Consider the following 15,682-nt stretch of genomic DNA (forward strand, 5'->3'; position numbering starts at 1 on the left):
AGGACATGACATGCAACAAAACGCCCCTATGAAAAGGATGTGCAGCAGTTTCAATGGAAGCCAGCCAGGAAGTGAACCCATTGAACATTTTGTCTACTTCACTTCATAAAATATATGAAATAACTTGTTCTGAGAACCCTCTGAAGAATTTTTGGTTATGTGTCACTTCCTTTGCAGGAAAGTATGTAGTATGAAACAATGGGACTTATTGTAGTAATGTTGACAATTGTTTCTTATTTTCCTAGTGCATGCTTGGATAGACTTTAGACCCAGTGACTATACTTGGAAAAAACAAGTGTTGATTAAATATGGATTGATTTTAAAAGGTTGTGTACTTCAGTAAACATCAACACACTTACCATTTAAAAGACAGTAAAATGCTCTGAATTTATATAACACTTATCTAGACCTGATGTCCACTCACAGTTTTGTCATTCACCCATTCACTCACTCATTCATACAATGCATCTATGTGCAGCACTTTCTCTGTCACACATCACTCACACACTTCCAGCACAGCCCAAAGACACTTCAGCAAGCGGAATGGGGCAGACAGGGATCGGACTGCTGACCTTCTTGTTAGTGAACGACCCCCTCTACCTCCTGAGCTACAGTGGACACATGCTCAATTTGCTTTTACTGTTAATTGCTGAGGCTGAATCTTTAAACCTATAGGTCTGCAGGTTTTGTGTTCACCAACATAGTTCATGTATTCTGCATTGCTACTGATCAGTAACGTGGAGGCTTCAGTAAATGTCAGAAGTAATTTGGAATCTGCAGTTTAAATAAAACGTTCCGTTCAAGTCATTTTCTCTATTCTTGTCGATGTCCTCACACGTCCTGTTTAGATAGAACAGATTAATATGTCTAACAGCATTGCTCACTCATATAAGCCCTGGGGTTGACCGTACTCCTGAGGTCATGCAGGTTTGTCTATGGCAACTTCTCTCTGTTACTCATCTGAAATCATTGCGGTATCTTCGAGGGTCGGACAATATGATGATAAATACCATGAGATTATAAAAGGTAATAAAAGTATCTTGATTTATCAGGTATTTACCTCCACTGGATACATCAAAAACAGACCTTCCTTTCTAGTTCTTTTATTCCAACGTTTTATTCTCATTTGATTTCCCAAAGGATTTCATATTTGATTGGACAGAAGAATTGAGCCATGTCAGCACGCTCTAAAATCTTTCTATCAAAAAGTAGAAAAAGGAATCCACTGACTCTTTTGTTTCATCATTTTTTATGTAATCTTGACTGACTCACTCAATTGTAGAGCAGATAGGGGATCTTTTTTTTTCTCTTCACTGTTTCCAAGTGTTTGCTCATGGTAGGAAGTGTTGGGTTTCTCTTTACATTTTTTCCAGGTCTTGACTTAAGTGCCTTGAGATAATGTACTTTGTGGTTTGAGGGTATATATATAAAATTTTACTGAAATTTAACTCTCCAACAATGCAATGTCCTGTTTAAGTATAATTATTTCCCAGTATCAGATATACCAGACCCAGTGTTTCTAGTTCCATGGCCTCTTGTAAAGTCCCCTCTATAGGGGTATCAGGTTTTCCAGCCTTGTGGTTTTTCAGGTATAACATCCCTCACCCTTTTGTTGTGTGCAGCGGCAGAGACCTTGAACAGCAGATCTGATTCAGCCAGTCAAACCTGAAAGAGGTAAGGTCAGGAGGGAAATAGGTTTACCTTCAGAGCTGAGCACTTCCTGGGCAGGACCAGTGAAAAATAATCCTTACTTAGTTAATGTAACAAGACCAGAGTGTGAAAAACTTATTATAAATAAATGTCCTCCATTTAAAATGCTACTTGAGTAAAACTATGTGTGATGTGTTTATGTTACTTAGCTCTAATTGTACATAATGTTTGAGAAATCATTATATCATATAATCTTTATGTGTCTCTCATGTCCTGCAAAGTAAGTAAAGCTGAATACAGTAATTGTAGTTAGTTAAAACATGCAATCATTTTCCTCTAAAATGTGGCAGAGTTGTATAAAAAAGTATAGAATCCCATGTAAAGGATGTCAAAGTATTTACTTATCTTCCACCACTGTCCAGTTTACAGTATTTAAAGACAGTGTAGCTATAGGTCAAAGCTTTATATATCCTGTTGTACTAGCAGACCTAAAAGGTTACTATACATTCACTAATGATTTACAGGCTATGTTCCTTTATAACATATTGAATATAAAACAAAATACAACATAAAACAGTGCAATATAATATCAACAAATAAAATTATGAACAACATAAGAACAGTGCAATGGATAATAAAATACAAAATAAAAAACTTTGTTGGGTTTATTGGCGGGTGTCAACCGATGTCAAGGTGCATTACCGAAAATATAAAACAGTGAAATATAAAATAAAATTGAATTAAATAAAGTACAACATAAAAACTGTGCAACCTATAATAAAATGAAATAAAAATAAATTACCAATAAAAAAAACAGAACAGAGCTATAAGGCGAAATAAAGAGTTTTTGGGTGCTGTATAAACACCTGACCAGAACACAGTCAAAGTTATGTATAGATAAATAATAAAATAGATTAAAATCTGAATGTGTTATAAGTAAATAATATTGATTATAAGGTTAAAGCACCACACAGCAGTATATAAGTAATGTTTTATATAAGCCATGTTTTATATAAGTCATGTTTTTGAAGTAAAGAAGTTTTCCAGTTGACACCTCACGCTGCCCTCTCGTGTCACGCAGCTGGAGGCGGCTCCGTGATTCGCTGATCAGCAGCTCGCGCGCCCTCCCGTTGGCTGCACAGTACACGTCAGCGTTCAACAAGTTTCAGCCCAGATGTTGGAGCCTCTTCCTGGTGTGAGCGCGTTGACACATCGCTCCTCGTCCGGGTGAGTTCAGGTCCAAAATGAAGCCTGCCGCTAACTAGACCTTCGTTTCAACGTCAAACCAGCACGTCACCCTCTCACTTCGCTCTGTTCTTCCTGTTGTGCTCCACAGGTGCCGAGAACCAGCCGCGGAAACTCGTTCCAATGACACGGTGTCCGAGTGAGGAAGAGGACCCGCCGTCACAAACACAAACTTCTGCCATTCGGTTGCAGAAGCGGCTCACGTGACGTCGGACCGTCCCTGGCGACGCTGTGATCTTCAGTGCACGAGGACGTGACGTTGCCAACGAGCACATAGCGAAGATAAAGGTGAATCAAAGCCGCTGCCCCTCTGCCGTTCAAGTCTGTTTCCACCCGGAGAAAAATGAGGTCTCGACTGTTCAGGAGGAACCTGCTGCCACTGCTGCTCCTCTTCTTCGTAGTTCTGTCTGTGATGGTTTTATTATTACTCTACGGCAATGATGAAAGTGGAACCGATCACGTGGCTCAGGGAAATGAGGAGGGAAATGAGGAGGAAAAGGTGAAGTTTAACTTTGGTTCTCTGTCAGACTTGTCTCAGTCCGTTTACAACGCAAACTACAAGCAGTATATTCAGAATTCGGACAGGTTTGTTGGGGAGCCTCGGCTGGTGCTGGTGGTGCAGGTCCACAACAGGCCTGAATACCTCAAGCTGCTCATCAAGTCGCTGAAGGAAATCAAAGAGACTCACAGCTTCCTTTTGATCTTCAGTCATGACTATTTTACAGAGGAAATAAATACGATCGTGCAGGGGATAACTTTCTGCAGGGTACTGCAAATTTATTTCCCTTTCAGCACTCAGCTGTATCCCAATGAGTTTCCCGGGCAGGATCCACGAGACTGCCCCCGAGACATGTCCAAGGACAACGCTGTGAAAACAGGATGCCTCAACGCACAACACCCTGACTCCTATGGGCACTACAGGGAAGCCCTCATCACTCAAACCAAACACCACTGGTGGTGGAAAATGCACTTTGTGTGGGAGCGAGTGCAGGTGATGCAGGGCTACAGTGGGTTTGTAGTGTTTCTGGAGGAGGACAACTACATCTTACCTGACTTTTTCCACTTCTATAAGTCAATGGTAAAGTTCAGCAAGAACAGCTGCCCGGACTGTGACATGCTGGCTCTGGGTAACCACAATGGCGTGACTGATTTTGTTAAACTGTCCAATAAGGTTTTGACCACTGGGTGGATGTCCACGAAACACAACATCGGTATGGCCCTCTCCAGGGAGGTGTACTACAAACTGATGGGCTGCAGCCACGAGTTCTGCACCTATGACGACTACAACTGGGACTGGACTTTGCAGCACTTGTCAGGAACATGCATACCAAAGCCCCTCAAAGTGCTTGTAGCGCAGGGCTCCCGGGTTCTTCACACAGGAGACTGTGGCCTTCACCAGAAGGACGAGTGCAGGCCAGAATTGGCTTCACAGAGGGCAGAGGAGGGGCTTCAGAGTGCCAAGCATGCCTTATTTCCTTCATCTCTTGTCCTTAATGGTGCAGAAGCAGTAGAGCACAAGGCACACATGAAGAATGGAGGATGGGGAGACACCCGTGACCATATTCTATGCAATAACTATGCCAAGCGACTTTGAACTGTATCTTTTTCTCAAAAGTAGAATTTGTTATTCTGCGAATGAGCAATCACACATAACATTTCAGGGCTTTAAGGCTATGATGGTAAAATGCTATAAAGAAATAGAACTAGCCATGGTGCATGCACACAGCTAGTTTATTTTTTGTAATCACCAAAGCTGCACTAATGCCAAAGACATTCTGCATTTTGTGCGTTTTTAACGCATGCACATTCAGTCAAGCTACTCAGTTTCATTTCATCATGTTTGTTTATCTCTGGGTATCTCACAAGCCAAAACATCAGGTTAGATTTATTGCACAACGATGGGGAATTAGAATAAACCCCACACACACACACACACACACACACACACAGCATCACAGCATCACATCATGATGTTTATTCACAAGAGGTTCAGTTTGCTTGCGTGTTGCTTTTTATGGACCATTCAGTTGTAATGATTTTTACACCTTCTTTTCATGGTACGGATTTTATATGCAACACCAAAAAGAATGTTCATGTAATGTACATACATAGAGGTGTAATCCAAATGTGCGTGACTGTCTTCAATGTTAGAAGCTCTGATTAATTGAGCAGCTCTGTCTTGGGAGTTTAACTTTGTGTTACTTAACGTCTGTCTGCTCTTACCAGAGGTCTTTTTTCTGAGGGGAGGTTGACAGACACCACTTGACTAAATCTGTCTCATACTACCCAGTGTATTGATCCCATGTTACAACAGCGAGAGGTTGATCTTGATTTTTTTTTGGTTCTCTGTGTGCATTTGCTTTCTGATTGGAGCAAAGTGACCTTTTGGAGTCTGGTTCAAGATTCTGATTCTGCAAACGTCAGGGTCGTCTGTGATTCTGCATTTCCAGATTTGCACCTTCGTGGTCAGAATTGATGCTGGGAAATGAAAACAGAATGAATTGCATTGGGATTAGATGGAAAGAGAAAGACAGACTTTTTTCTTTACAGGCATTCATTCAGTAGATACAAAATACCCCACTGGAGATAAACTTTTCTTTTTACATTATAAAAGAATGAGGAAACATAATCATAATGATGCTGTTGATGTCTTCAAGATCACCAAACGTGCCTTTTTATAGTTCCTCTGTGCCCATGCCTGTTTTAAAGAGATTTTTAAAGGTGCACTGATAACATTGGAATTCACCTTGTACTTTGCATTGTATTTACCAATTCTTGGGACTCATCATTACTGATGGATATTTGTTGATTGTGTCTTTATTGACAAGATTTTTTGAAAAAAAAGTGGATATTAATTTCACAAAATAAATCCTTAGTATACAGTTAGGTAAAATGATGCCTCACTGTGGAATATTGCTTGTACAGAAGACAGTTGCCCCAAATAAGTGCCCTAACCTGTTTAACCTTATATAAGGGCATCACAGTGTGCCTTAGGGAGATTCAAGAAATCTGTAATGAATGTGATAACGGATAGATTATCTTCTGTTCATGTTGAAAAGCACAATACATTTTTAAGAACATAGAAAAGACACAAACATTTACATATAATAATGAATTTCTGTGTATGTAGACTGTTTTTGTGTGGATGTGGGATGTTTGATGATCGCTTAATCAGTGAGATGGTGTACAGTTTCATGAAATGAATCCAACCTTTTTTGTTGTCATTTTTGCTTGTTCTATTGTTCCTCTCTGACCATCACTTGAAATTGCTGTTTATTGTTCACTTAATGTTTTGCCAAATGGAAAATAAAAGACATTGAATGTTTGTCAGGTCATTGGTTTTTTTAAATAAATAAGAACGCTTCAAGTTAATATCAATCGCTACCTTGAGTCATACAGTTGTGACACAGCAAGTTAAATGAGCATTAAAAAATGATGTTCAGCAGTTGCCAGAATTTCAACAGTTCTTTAAAGGAAATGTTTCTTATAGTCATCAATTGCTAATGTAATCTTTATTTATATAGCACTCTTCTTATCAAGGTTACAAAGAGCTTGTAAAATAAAATGGGAATTTAAACAGCAATAAGAATAAAAAACTTAAAACAATCAACTAATTTTAAATATGTTTGAAAACATTGTCTCTGTCTTGGCTATAATTACGTTGATAGAACATCCAGACTGAGCAACAGTGACTGCTCTGTTAAAAATAAAAAATATTATGACAAGTTAAAATCTCTTTGAGCAGCTGAGCCCTGAAAGAAAAGAGAAGCTGATGGGAACTCTGAGGTTCTTCCGGGTACACGTCACGTGATTGACGCGCCTGCTTTCATTGGCCGACTTCTGCTCCGTGTTTATTTCCGGAAGTAAGTTATCAGTGTCACACTTTCCATCAGGACTATCAAACATCTCCAACGACGCAACAACAGGTACAAGATAAATCCGCATTCAAACACGTGAAGTCCTTTTATTTAGCTGTTGAATTAATAAGTCAGTTGTCTCGTCGCTTCAGCGAATCATGTTTACATTTGTGGATGTAGCCAGTGTTAGCCGTTAGCTATCCGTAGCGTAGCTTACGTAATGTACTTTGTCTTCAAAAGAGAGAAACACAAATAATCCAAAACAACATTCATGGCAGTCTGAAGTAATGTCCGAGGCTTTGTGTCAAGATTTCACACACTTTGTCCTGTTAGTGAGTCAACACGGCCGCGGGCGAGGAGGTGCCGCGACCGTGTCGATAACCTGATGTTAGCCATGATTACACATTAGCTAGCTAGTTAATGATGCTCATTCTATAAATGCCTCACCAACATGTACTGGCTATTCAGGAGAAGGTCGATTCTACTTTACCATAAGTGTGTTAACTCCAGAAATGGAAGTGCTTCATTAAGTGCCTGTCATGCTGTATGTTTCACCCTCTTTGTGTGTCCTCTTCCACAGGATGGCACATTGGTTTCACAGAAACCCACTGAAGGCAACAGCGCCGGTGTCCTTTAATTTTTATGGTGTGGCAGGGAGCCCCTCTGCCAATAAGATATGCAAGTATGTCTTATCTCCACTTAATAAACTATCAAGGGTATTATTACAATGGACTTTGACTATGAAATAGATCATATACAGATATACCTTTTGTGTGGTCCTCTTACCTGTCCTCATGATGATCTAATGACCATCAGTGTGATGCTACTGTCACAGTCCTGGGATCAATTGGGTTTCTTTAACTAATTGGGTATAATAGCCTTGTTGGATACAATCTGTATGAATGCTGTAATGATTATGATAGATGTTGGACATCAGTTGATGGCTGCTTTTATTTTGTGATACGTTCAGTGACCTGAGGACAACCAGGGCGAGACTGCTGGAGATGTTCACTGATGTCACCTGCAACCCAGAGATCATGAAAAACGCCACGGATGCATACTTCTCCCTCTTACAAGGTTTGTTTACACTGCAGAAAATGAATCTCCTCTCCTCCACCTGTCCTGCTTGGGTTTAATTTACATCAGTGTTTTATCTTAGGAGTTTTGTCAGCAGCTGTGCTGTTCTGTACCAGCCTGTGAGCGTGTAAAGCTGGACTGTTATTTATGTGCAATGGTAGAGGAAGAAAAATAAATAGTCAGTATAAATCCGATTTTTCATGGTGACCTTGTTAGTGTGTTGATTTACTTGGGGAGTTTGAAACTTAAAATGTTTCACAGGCCCAGATTATAGCCAGTAGTAACGAATGTTGAAGAATAAGATTTTACTGAGAGGAGACAGGAGGAGGAATAGAGAGGAGATGAATCCTGCCTTATCTCTTTACAAACTAATGCTATACAGTATTATAGTGCTGCATATTCAGGTTAATTCACACACCACAGTGAGTTAAACCTATAAATGAGAAACTCAACACTTCCCTCAAAATGACAGATTATAACAAGCATTGAGTAGATGTCAACAGATGATATCAATTGCACATACACAATAGTTTTGTGTGAGGGACACTGTGGCACGCAAAAGCTTTCAATCTCAATGACAACTGGCGGATCCCTTTACAGAGACATTAAAATGTTGTTACATGTTTGGATATAATCAAAAAAATTGTAAATTAAAGTTATTTTATCATTGAAAACTTCAAATTTAAATAAAAATGAATCATATTCTCAGAACCATTGTTGCGCTGCTTAACGGTGATGTCTGTGTATTCATATTCAGGTGTGTGCAGGGTACCCCTACTTTCCTACCAGCACTGGTCAGCTGCGTGTAGTGTAGAAAGCACCAGTTGCAGGTTACATTTTGTAGTAAATATCAATGAACCATGTGAAATTTCAGCAATGATAATGCAGTGGGTCAGTCAGTATGAGCTCAGGCTGCTCAGTTAAAACTACTGTTCAAACCAACAGAACTGTATCTTAATTCTAGTGGCAAATCCAAGTTTGACAGATGACATTTAAATAAATGTTTGTAAAATGATCTCCGAGACACCCAGCACTGTATGATGGAACTGTACAGGAGTTAAGTTTATATATTTCACTCAATAAAAACATTGCATTGTCTCCATAAAGAACTAACAGATATATACAACACTGGATGTTAAATTGTCATAGAATGTTTTTCCTACTTCTAAGAAATCTGAATATTACCTAAATATACCAATAATTGCTTCTTCCCATTCCTCACACTTAATGAGCATGGTCTTTCCATCTTGTTGACTAAAAAAGTGTTTGAAAAAAGAGTTTGCATTTTGAACATTTATGAGACCAGCACACTTCATGTCTTTTAACAGCTTATATACATTAAAATGTGTTTCTCTTTGTCTTGTCATTTTTTTTATGTCGCTTTGCACCTAACCAGCTGCTTCTCTGTTTTTAAACATCCGTTTAACACACAATAGGCTTCATCTTATCCTTGGATGGAACTACACAGGAGAACAAGATGAGGTTCATCCAGAACTTCAAGTGGACTGACACCTTACAAGGAAACACACCAAGGTAGAACAATAAGAGAAACTCGTACAACCAGTCTTGTAGTAGGTGGAGGGACTCACCTTCTTTTTCACATCTGAAGGATGGCGTGATGTACTTGACAAGAGCTAGTTAGGATTGTTCTAAAAATAGTGTTAATATCTGTCAACAGTGGGTGCTGGAAGGTAAAGGAATTGTAAAATGAATAATTTTGGGCAGAATTGACCATCTCTCACACACACACACACACACACACACACACACACACACACACACACACAGTGTGTGTGTGATCTTAATAATATAGACTCATAGTAATGCAGCTCAGCACAAAACCACCCTCAACTATTACGTCAGAGCTAAATTGTGTAATTTAATTATTACCTCTGACGTTGTGTTGACAAAACTGAAAGACACATAAAAGTAGATTATACAGCAGAGCAGTTGTATTCAGGCTGTACAGGTGTGAGTGGACACAGACCTAGGTTAAGTGCAACACTGAATGCACCCAATGCGACCCAGTTTGGAGGTCATCTGGGATGCATGTGGCTACATTCTTTTTGCTGTGAGCACATACGTCCTGATCAACATATGATGGACCACCAATTCAGCTGACGTCTCTGAACCGCTACAGTTTCACAATGAATCAGACCTATTTTGCGCTTGCATACGTTGATGTGTTCGAGGCCACTGCCATAGTATCAGCACCACTCACCACATAATAATTGACACTTTTCTTAAATTGGTAAAGTCTTTCTTCTTAGTAGAGCTCTGCATTCATTCAGTCACTCCTGACTCCACTCGCTATCTTTCTTGGAGGAAGGTTAAACAACATAATGGGTAACTTGGTAAAAACAACCTAATTTGGTCTTTGCAAAAACACAAATGAAGTACATGTTTATTTGCATATAGAGCGTGGAGGTGAGTTTCGATCACAAGTGCTCAAAGTGGACACATTCAGGACACATTTTCATGCCAGGTGTGAACAGGTGAACTTAATGCTGAACACTAGTGATCGGATCTTTCAGGGCGGATGTTAATGCCAGGTCTGAGCAGAGCCTATATACGTAACCCACTGTCTCTGGTTTCTCTCCTCCCAGTGCCCAGCAGGATGCAGTGTTTGAAATGGTCTCCATGGCCTTCAATGTAGCCGTCTGGTACACCAAGTTTGCCTCACGACTAGCAGGCAAAGAAAAGTATGTGGTCATTTTCTTTATATTCGTGCATTCATTTTTGTGAAATCAGTCATATACTAAATAACAAATCAAAGATTCCCATACTATACATTTTTACTGTCGTGGTTGTGTCTATCTTATAGCATAACAGAGCCTGAGGCAAAAGACGTTCACCGGAGCTTGAAGGTTTCTGCTGGAATGTTCAAAAACCTCAAGGTGAGTCTCATCGACACACAAGTCTTCAGCCTAAATTATGGCAGTCAGACTAATACACTTCCTCAACTACAAAGCAAAAGCAAATGATTGCATTGGTTAATAATACATTCATATATTAAAAAGATTTGGGGGTGCGTGCGTGCGTTTTTTTAAATAACTCATTATCTGGCACGTTTCCTGCAGGAGGTTCACATCCCTCGCCTCATCACCCCGGCTGAAAAGGGCAGAGACCTGGAGCCCCGAGTGATGGATGCATACATCATCCAGTGCCAAGCAGAAGCACAAGAAGGTACAGTAGCTACATTTACAGCACTGCACTTGTCACTACGAATGTTTATAAACATGAACTCATTTCTCCATGAACAGACAGAGAAATTATTTTCTGTTGGAAGTTTTAATCTAAAATTCTGTTGACATTTTTAAGGATGTCTAAAAAATAAAAAGGCTTTATTGTCTTAACTTTTCTTGTCTTAGCTGCACATGACTTGACTCAAGAGGTGTATTTTAGCTCTGACATGACCGTTGTGATATCTGCATCTAATTTCTGTATAATTTGCATCGAATATGACTTGCATTTGTTTGTCAAAGTTTGTTTGTGAATGTTTAGTAGATCCTAATAAAGTTGTCTTTTCCATTGTATCATAAGCTGAAATAATAGGAGGCGAAAGAACAAAAATAACAATTATAATTATTCTTAACTCTGCCAGTGTAATGTGTTATTTAGAAACACCTTTTCCTTAACTTAATAAATCAATAGATATACTGACAACATGAGAAAGGGTTTCAGATCAAGTCGTATGTTTATAGAAAATTTGATGGAGGGGTCTTCCCAGACCAAGCTCAAAGTCTGGTGACAGCAGATATGAAGAAATGGGACCTATGAATATAACAATTATCTATTATAATATTCATGTTATTTTCCATTTTGTTCATTATATTTGAGTTCCTTTATCATGTAGTCACTTTTTTCCAACAGTGACAATTGCCAGGGCGATTGAACTGAAGCACAACGCCACTCTCATCGCAGCGCTGGCATTTGAAACAGCAAACTTCTATCAAAAAGCCGGTCAGTATTTTTCTGCATCTGGTTTAGAAAACACAAATCAACACAGTACAGCAACTATTAAAATGTTGACAATTGTTTTTCCTACTTTACGCAATGTTTGTTCATATATAATATGAAATCTGTACCTGGTTAGTTACCTAGACCAGGGTATTAAAGGTCAATTTTCCTTTTTGTAGACCACACACTGAACACATTGGAGCCAGAGTGCAGCAGCAAGTGGAGGAAGTATTTTCAGCTGAAGTGGCACTTTTACATGGCTTATGTGAGTTCATGCATATCCTGATGTTCCCTGTGGATTTTAAAACCAAACTACCAACATGTCTTTAAACTTATATTTACCTGTCTTTCATTGTGTTTGCAGGCATACTGCTATCATGGCCAGACACTGCTGGCAAGTGACAAGTGTGGTGAGGCCATAAGATCTCTCCAGGAAGCAGAAAAGTGTACGTTTGTATTGAGCTGACGTGTAATCGACTAGTTGCACACGCAGTAAGTCATGACACAGGTGCTTCCTGTGTGTGTTTCCTGTGTTGCTGCTGTATTTTTGGGCACATGTCATCATGCTTGCTCGTTCGCAGTGGAGGTGAGCAAAAACACACATTCACTACATCAGAATCAGGTTTATTGCCAAGTAGGTTTACAGCAAATTCCATGTATGTGTAAACCTACTTGGCAATAAACCCCATTTTGACTCTGATTCTAATATAGGGAATGTGGGTTTTTGTTCACCTCTCCTGCCAAAATTGCCAAACATTTGTTTTTGTATTAACACAAGGATGTCTCTGTTTAGGTTACTCCCGTGCTGAGGCGCTGTGTAAAGAGTATCGTCACACCAAAGGCCCGGGCACCACAGCCAAACCATCAGAGCAACTGTTCTTCCTCAAACTGGGCGGCCTCATTAAAAACACACTGGAGAAGTGCCAGAGGGAAAATGGATTTATGTGAGTCTGTCAGGGTGGACACGATACACAATACACAATACATGCATACAATGCATATTACCATCCCCAAAAGAGTGTTACTGAGACAGTCACATGATTTATTTTGTTTATTAAAGTATATTAACTTATCAGAAAGCCATTACTGATGAGTATCTTCTAATCACACTGTCCATAGTTAAGTAACAGTTGCCAATAGTATCTCTTTGCAGTTTAAGCAGCTGCTTAGTTATTCCTGTTTATATCACATTTGGCTGGTAAATAGTGCACCACTCAAACCTAAACCGACAGAGTTTGAAATGATCATAACTTTAATACCTCTAATTTGAACATATTCCCTCAGATACTTCCATAAGGTCCCAGCTGAGGCCCCCCTGCTGGAGCTGAAGGCGAGTTACGGCCTGGCTGAGCCGGTCACATTTGAGCTGCCGCCTCTCAGCGAGCTGTGCACTCCTGAGGTTTACGCCACCTTCGACCTGACTAAAGGAGCCAAAAATGGAAAGGTACTGCCGCTGGCAGCACACACAATCTCCAAATCAAAAAGCCTCCTACAAAAAGCCAACAGGGGTATGATTCTGAGCTCTGTTGTTTTTATTCTAACTTTAGGCAAAACCCAAGGAGGAGGAGGTGAAACCAGTGAAGGAGCCAGATTTGAAGCCTCAGACGGACACAGGCTGTGTCGTCTCCTAAACCCCCCACACACCCCCCCTCATTTACAGCATCATGCTTCACCTCCATCGACTGTACTGATGGCATCTATATTTCCTTCCAAGTATACATCCATAGGAAATGTATTTTTTAATTAATCCATGACGTTTTACATTTATGCTAAGACATGTGTATTGTATTTGGGTATGACTGCCGTTGTTGTTGTATTTAAACCAGAGCCAGCTAAACATCATAGCTCACGTGTTTGGAGTTTAATTAGGGCCCGAGCACCGACAGTGCGAAGGCCCCATTGCTTTCGTTTGATTGTTCAGGAAAATGAGTCGCATTTTTGACGGCTTAAACATACTCAAAAACTCACGAAACTTTGCGGGCGTCAGGCATGATGACAATGTATGTATTCTGGAGTAATCTAAATGGGCGTGGCCAAATGGCTCAACCGCGCCCCCTAAAACGCAGCAATTCCGTCTGGTTTAACCAATCATCACGAAATTTGGTACACACGTGTATCATGACCGGACGGAAAAAAAGTCACTGGCACCAATTTGATTCATGCAACAGGAAGTCGGCCATCTTTGATTTTGTGGTCATTTTGGCCGTTTTACATGTGTATTTTAACAAACTCATCCTAGAGCTTTCATCAGATCAACTTTAAATTCAGTGAGTGTCATTTCAACTCTTAGGAGATGAAAGTTATTAAACATTGAAGTTTACGTCACACGGTGTGACCATGGCTTGGCGTCAAAGTTTGATGATTGCCAAAAAAGAAGGATTTATTATAACTCCTCTGTGCATTGTCCAATCTGCCCCAAACCTCTTTCACCCAATCACAGTCCCGCCCTGAACAGATCCATATGTCAATATTGACTCATCGTCACAGCGCCACCTGCTGGGGACAGGAAGTGACATGTTTTATACTTTGATGCTCTGCTCCTGGCTGCTTTACAATATACAGCTCAAATGAGCTCAGACATGAGACCATGGCAAGAATTGTGAGATTTCCTCAAACTGTGTAAACATTGAGCTGCGGCGAAGGTTGATCCTTCGCCAAAGGAGACGATGTTGTCATAACTCCACTTTGTATGATCCAATCAGCACCAACATTCTGTCACATGATCAGTGTCCCGGCCTGAACAGCTTCGAGTATGTTCAAGCCGTCAAAACAGCCGTCAGCCTTGCTTTGACCTCATTGTATCGCTCCTGAAGTTTTCTCCAGTCCGTCTGTAAACTCAGCAGAGTCTTCTTTGTTCCGCAGAGCTGGATATTGAGGTCAGCACTGAAACTCTTCTCCTGTACCAGCAATTCAAAGAGCTCCAGATTTTGATTTGCCACCTTTTTCTAATTTTTTACTTTCGCCACTTCCCCACTGGGCTCCTGATAGTCATCGTACATGATGAACATTTCTTTCACCCTCTGCAGTTCTTGTCTGCTCTTCTCTTCATTCTCCTTTGCCCTCGGTTCTGCAAGGTACAGCGGAAAATTGATCAGCTGTAGGTCACTCATCTCGTGTGCAATTATGGTCTTTTCCTTGATTAACTGCAATGTTGAGTTTAGTTGTTCAGATGATTACACAGAATATCTTAACCCTTTGATACACAAGCTATGCAAACCCCTTCTAATGCACAACATGGGTCAAAGATGACCCATATTCATTTCCTGTGTTATTCATGAATGGCTGGTTGTTTCTTTGCCATATTCTTTCATAGCTTATATATAGAAGAAAGCTTCATTTAGGAGAAGGCTGCTTTGATGACATAGAAGATGTCATCAAAGCAGCCTTCTTCATTTAGGAGAGCTGGATTCCAAGACACACCCACAACTCCAGCTTGATCCTGTAGAACATAGTCTAGGTCCTCAGCATCAGAGATTTCAGACTCGGAATCAAGACTAAGAATTGCCTCCTCATTTTCCCCATCCTGTTCTTCATGCAGCCTCTTTATGACCATTAAACCGTGAGTCTAAAATGATAGCGACTAGCCATACTAACAATCTGGATAAAGAGAATCAAAAGCATATTTTTAAATGCATATGAATCAGTCTATAGAGTATAAGTATATATAAGTATATACTGTTATATTTTGAGTTTTATTTTGTGAATCTAGCTATGGTTTGGTAGCCAGAAAAGAAGCTAGCTAGCTAACCGCTAGTTAGTATTGTACATATTTCCCTTTTTCACTAGTAATGATTAGTGAGAAAGAAAAATAAGACTTACAAGCATCAGATGGGCAAAAGCAGCTGTGTGAAATGAATGGTAGGTGTTCCGTAAAGGAAACATACTGTATGGGT

At 40.0% G+C, this 15,682-nt stretch overlaps 2 protein-coding genes across 3 annotated transcripts; both read left to right on the plus strand.

The window, feature by feature from the left end:
* Positions 1 to 2,612: 2,612 nt before the first annotated feature.
* LOC117758443 (alpha-1,6-mannosyl-glycoprotein 2-beta-N-acetylglucosaminyltransferase) lies at positions 2,613 to 6,220 on the plus strand. 2 transcript variants are annotated; one of them, XM_034580135.1, is made up of 2 exons: positions 2,613 to 2,887; positions 2,987 to 6,220. In XM_034580135.1, exon 2 carries the CDS (start codon positions 3,239 to 3,241, stop codon positions 4,487 to 4,489), a length of 1,251 nt encoding a protein of 416 aa, XP_034436026.1. In that variant the 5' UTR covers positions 2,613 to 2,887; positions 2,987 to 3,238; the 3' UTR covers positions 4,490 to 6,220. The 2 variants fall into 2 exon arrangements, with proteins under 2 accessions (XP_034436026.1, XP_034436025.1); XM_034580134.1 differs by having other exon boundaries at positions 2,613 to 2,877.
* Positions 6,221 to 6,710: 490 nt separating this feature from the next.
* brox (BRO1 domain and CAAX motif containing) lies at positions 6,711 to 14,162 on the plus strand. Its single transcript, XM_034580227.1, has 13 exons — positions 6,711 to 6,821; positions 7,333 to 7,434; positions 7,723 to 7,829; positions 9,266 to 9,362; positions 10,436 to 10,531; positions 10,654 to 10,726; positions 10,910 to 11,015; positions 11,703 to 11,792; positions 11,969 to 12,054; positions 12,154 to 12,235; positions 12,583 to 12,733; positions 13,074 to 13,233; positions 13,337 to 14,162. Exons 2-13 carry the CDS (start codon positions 7,334 to 7,336, stop codon positions 13,418 to 13,420), a joined length of 1,233 nt encoding a protein of 410 aa, XP_034436118.1. The 5' UTR covers positions 6,711 to 6,821; position 7,333; the 3' UTR covers positions 13,421 to 14,162.
* The last annotated feature ends 1,520 nt before the right edge of the window (positions 14,163 to 15,682 follow it).

This window comes from Hippoglossus hippoglossus, chromosome 24 (genome assembly GCF_009819705.1).
Source record: "Hippoglossus hippoglossus isolate fHipHip1 chromosome 24, fHipHip1.pri, whole genome shotgun sequence".
NCBI classification, from domain to species: Eukaryota; Metazoa; Chordata; class Actinopteri; order Pleuronectiformes; family Pleuronectidae; genus Hippoglossus; species Hippoglossus hippoglossus.